General features: G+C 46.0%; 1 protein-coding gene across 3 annotated transcripts in view; it reads right to left on the bottom strand.

Moving 5' to 3' along the window:
- Positions 1 to 2,759: 2,759 nt before the first annotated feature.
- The window catches only part of LOC135094840 (peritrophin-48-like), a 2,800-nt gene continuing 559 nt past the window's right edge, over positions 2,760 to 5,000 (bottom strand). For 2 of the 3 annotated variants that reach the window (XM_063995258.1, XM_063995260.1), the window contains exon 2: positions 2,760 to 3,946. In XM_063995258.1, coding sequence (XP_063851328.1) covers positions 2,858 to 3,946 — 1,089 coding nt within the window. In that variant the 3' untranslated portion in view covers positions 2,760 to 2,857. Of the gene's footprint in view, positions 3,947 to 4,435; positions 4,575 to 5,000 lie in introns of those variants that run through there. The other variant, XM_063995259.1, reaches the window with a different exon arrangement.

Below are 5,000 nucleotides of genomic sequence, written 5' to 3' on the forward strand. Positions count from 1 at the left end.
GAGATCTCCCTTCTTGGAGACATCCATGTTCACCACCAGCTTTGGCTTTCCTCTCCCTTCACTGACCATACTGGTGAACTTTGCTATCAACTTTTCTATCCTCCACGACCTAGAACAATTGGTGTAATACCCCATTCGTATACCTGACCGTCTTGGAGATACGCCCAGCATTCTTGACCTTTTCCTGACCTCTAATCCTTCTGCTTATGCTGTCACCCTCTCTTCTCCGATGGGCTTCTCCGATTACAATCTCATATCTGTATCTTGTCCCATGGCTGCAATCCCTCCTCAGGATCCCCCTAAGCGAAGGTGCCTCTGGCGTTTTGCCTCTACTAGTTGGAGGGACCTAAGGAGGTATTTTGCTGATTTTCCTTGAAATAACTACTACTTCCATGTCAGAGACCCGTCTTTGTGAGCCGAGCGCATAACAGAGTTGATAGTGTCTGCCATGGAGGCGTACATTCCTCTCTCTTTTTCTCGCCTTAAATCTTCCAAACCTCGGTTTAAGACAACTTGTTCTCGTGCAATACGTGATAGAAAGGTGGCCCACAAAAGGTACTTAAGCCTTCCATCACCAGAATCTCATGCACTTTATATTTCTGCCTGGAACCATGTCAAGTCTGTTTTCCAACTAGCCAAAAACTCCTTCATTAATAGAAAGTGTCAAAATCTTTCAAGATCTAACTCCCCTCATGACTTCTTTCATCCACCCAAAAATATCTCCAATAACTTTGCTTCTTATTTCCCTCCTTTATTTCAACCAGATGGCACCACCACTAAAGATGAACTCTTCGCTCAAACCTTTGCTAAAAAACTCTATCTTTGAGATAGACTCTAAAAACCCTATCATTGAGGGTTTGTTCTTTCCTCTCCCTCACCCTCTGACTACTTCATGCTACCTATTAGAATTCTTCTCAATGATGTTTTCCATGCCCTCGCTGGCTTAAACCCTCGGAATGCTTATGGACCTGGTGGGGTCCCTTCTATTGTTCTCTGAAACTGTGCCTCTGAGCTTGTATCTTGCCTAGTCAAACTCTATCAACTCTGTCTGTCAACATCTACCTTTCCTTCTTGCTGAAAGTTCGCCTACATTCAGCCTGTTCCTAAAAACGGTTACCGTTCTAATCCCTCAAACTACCGTCGTATTGCTTTAATTTCCTGCTTATCTAATTTTTTTGAATTTATCCTCAACAGGAAGATTCTTAAACATCTTTCACTTCACAACCTTCTATCTGATCGCCAGTATGGGTTCCATCAAGGCCGCTCTACTGGTGATCTTCTGGGCTTCGTTACTGAGTCTAGGTCATCCTCTTTTATAGATTTTGATGAAATTTTTGCTTTTGCCTTGAATATATCGAAGGCTTTTGAGTCTGGCACAAAGCTTTGATTTCCAAGCTACCTTCCTATGACTCTTATCCTTCTCCCTGTAATTTCATCTCAAGTTTCCTTTCTACCCGTACTATTCTTGATGTGGTAGACGGCCACTGTTCTTTTCCTAAATCTATTAACAGTGGTGTTCCTCAGGGTTCTGTCGTGTCGCCCACTCTCCTTATTATTTATCAATGACCTTCTAAACCAAACTTGTTGTCCTATCCACTCTTACCTACTCTGATGGTATCACCCTGCACGTTTCCACGTCTTTTCATAGACGTTCAACCCTTCAGGAAGTAAACATTTCATGCAGGGAAGCCACAGAACACCTGACTTCTGATCTTTTTAAAATTTCTGATTGGAGCAAAGCAAACTTGGTATTGTTCAATGCCTCAAAAACTCAATTCCTCCATCTATCAACTTGACACAACCTTCCAAACAACTATCCGCTCTTTTTCAATGACACTCAACTCACTCCCCTCTTCTACACTGAACATCCTCTGAACTGGAAACTTCACATCTCATCTCTAGCTAAAACAGCTTCTATGAAGTTAGGTGTTCTGAGACGTCTCCGCCAGTTTCTCTCACCCCCATAGCTGCCAACTCTGTACAAGGGCCTTATCCATCCACGTACGGAGTATGCTTCACATATCTGGGGGGGGTTCCACTCATACCGCCCTTCTAGACAGGATGGAATCAAAAGCTTTTCATCTCATCAATTCCTCTCCTCTAACTGACTGTCTTCAGCCTCTCTCTCATCGCCGCAATGTTGCATCTGTAGCTGCCTTCCACCGCTATTTTCATGCTAACTGCTCTTCTGATTTTCCGAACTACATGCCTCCCCTCCTCCCGCTGCCTTGCTGCACAAGACTTTTTTTCTTTCTCTCACCTCTATTCTGTCCACCTCTTTAATGCAAGGAAAAATGTGACGGCAGCTGCCCCGCCTTTCCGCAGACTGCTGTGACTTACAACTGGTGTGCATGTGTGTGTGTGTGTGTGTGTGTGTGTGTGTGTGTGTGTGTGTGTGTTTTCCCACAGGAGTGCTGTGTGAGGTGTGGCTAAGGCCATTCTTTGCCGTCCCAGGGTTCGCAGATCGCCGCCGCGTTACCACGTTCCACGGCAAGGCTGATACGTTGTCGGAGCCAAGATGTCTCGCACCTGCTTAGCTTGTTAAATGTTTAGCGTTTGCTAGAATAAGATTAGACTGAATGAGAAAGATGCTGCACAAAAGTAGATTTCAGTAATGTCTAACAATTGAGTAATGCTTGCTTGATTGATCGAGAAGCAGTGGAAGGATTGAGTAGTTTAACCCACTAAGTTTGTCGTTTAATCCTTTCTCTCCCACTCCGCCAAAAAAGAAAAAAAAAAGAATGAATAAAAAGTATTACTATTATTATCTATCTATTTATTTTATTTTATCATTTTTTTTTTTGTGTGTGTGTGTTTTTTTGTCATCTACAGAAGCGCCATGTAGCCAGAGGGTGAGCTAGGCGAAGGGTGGGGGCGTGTAGGGGCACTCGGCAGCCTCCACGCAGAACGGGTAAGTGGGGTCCGTGTTGAAAAGAAACCCACTCTCACATACAGCAGCCACTCCGTCCTCCCCTGATGCGTGGCACTTGAAGTATCCCTCACTGCAGAACTCACACATGGCGTAGTTCCCCTTTCCGGGACAGTTGAGGGAGGCGACGCAGTCCGAATCAGTGGTTGTAGTGGTTGTGGTAGTAGGGGGCTTTGTGTCAGGGAAGGATGTGCAGATGAATGTGGTGGATGTGGTTGTGGTGCTGGGGTGGTTCCCACAGAGGGTGAGGCACGGAGCCCCTGCCTCACACTTGCTGGAGGAGGACTGGAAGGTCTCGCCGTGGAGGCAGGAGTGGTGGTTCGCCTCCTGGGGGGGCCCTTCTTCAGTGCATATATAGTACTTGGTGCAGTCGTAAGGATCGATGATCTGCACGTCGCCGGCGTGACAGTAAGGGGAGCACTCTGGGACGCAGCACTTCCAACTGTCCTCAACGCAGTTCCACCCGTCGAAGTAAGGCCTCTCGCTGGGACACCGCACGGGTCCCTGCAGGTCGAGGTTGCCGTCGCACTGGAAGTATTCCCTGCAATTCTGTGGGTTGGCCACGCGGTCCTCGTCACCCCTGCACCGGATGTGGCACGCTCCCCCGGAACAGGAGGAATCGCAGGTGTCGCCGGAAACACATATGCCATTCACAGGATCAAACACACCTGTGGGAGGTTCACACGCTATTGGGTGCTGAGATGGCTCGTTCTCATGCACACATACATAGAACTGCGTGCAATCCATCGGGTCCTCTACAAAATCGCCTTCGGAGTGTCCGCTGCAGTCTGGGTGACACGCTCCGCACATTGTCTGGCATTGCAACCCTGGCACACACAGGTTGATGGAAGGGTCGAAGTAGTTCCCTGACTCGCAGCTATGTGGGATCTCCATGGGCACCTCATCGTTCAGGCAGTAGTAGAACTGGGTGCAATTCCAGGGGTCCGGCACAGCCACCCCGGGTGTGACATTCGTGCAGTCTGGGACACATTTCTCAAGGGCAGCGACGCTGAAAACCTGTGGGATGAAGTAAGGGTGTGTTAGTATAGTAGCCTGTATTTAGAAATCCTTCGTTCTCTCACCATAACAATTTACAAAGACCGCAGAGATGATTAGCAGGGTTCGCAAGAGTGTTTCTCCTGCCAATAAAGTAGAAATGTTGTTAATTAATCAATACAACTGTGAAAACACCTTTAAAATCCTATGGCATTTCATCATGACTATTTTCAAAGATTACCAAGATGACTGGACGGATTTTCAAAGACTGTTTCTTCTGTTAATAATGTAAGAATCTTGTTAATTTGTCATTAAAAAGTAAAACACCATTAAAAACCCTCGTTCCTTCAAGTACAACTTTTTAAAAGTAGTGGATGTGTGGCGCTGAAGTGTTTCAGAATATGGTGGAATTACCCACGATCATCTGCAGGTCACCCACATAACTGTCCTTCCTAAAGACAGCTCAGAGTTCGTAGTGACCTATATTAAGGCAAGACTGAGATCACTAACCCGCCACACACCGGAACATCGAGGCCACATCCCCTCGGCTTACATCTTGCACCTACTTGCTGCTGGGGAAAAGGGGCTGCACATTGAGAAGGTCGTCCATCTGCCTCGCCGCGACCGGGACTCAAACTCTGGTCTTTTCGGTTGTGTGTGTGTGTGTGTGTGTGTGTGTGTGTGTGTGTGTGTGTGTGTGTGTGTGTGTGTGTGTGTGTGTGTGTGTGTGTTTGTGTGTGTGTTTGTAAGGCCAAATACTTGTATTAAAATACTTGTTCAATTATCAGGATTATTTTCATATTCTAAAAGACTACAGAGATTAATTGTCCGGCTTCCATAGGTGTAGAATACCATTAACCTACCAATGAAATCATGAAAATACCCTTATAAACACCCATGAAACACCGACAACTTCTACTGCAGCCTGTTAAACTATCAATGGAATCATGAAAACATCCTTGAAAGCCCCGAAAATTTCCACTGGAGCTTGTTAAACTATTAATGAAATCATGAAAACACCTTTGACTATCCAGATAACTTCTACTGGAGCCTGTGAAACGATCAATGGAATCAA

Source organism: Scylla paramamosain, chromosome 47 (genome assembly GCF_035594125.1).
Source record: "Scylla paramamosain isolate STU-SP2022 chromosome 47, ASM3559412v1, whole genome shotgun sequence".
Taxonomy (NCBI): Eukaryota; Metazoa; Arthropoda; class Malacostraca; order Decapoda; family Portunidae; genus Scylla; species Scylla paramamosain.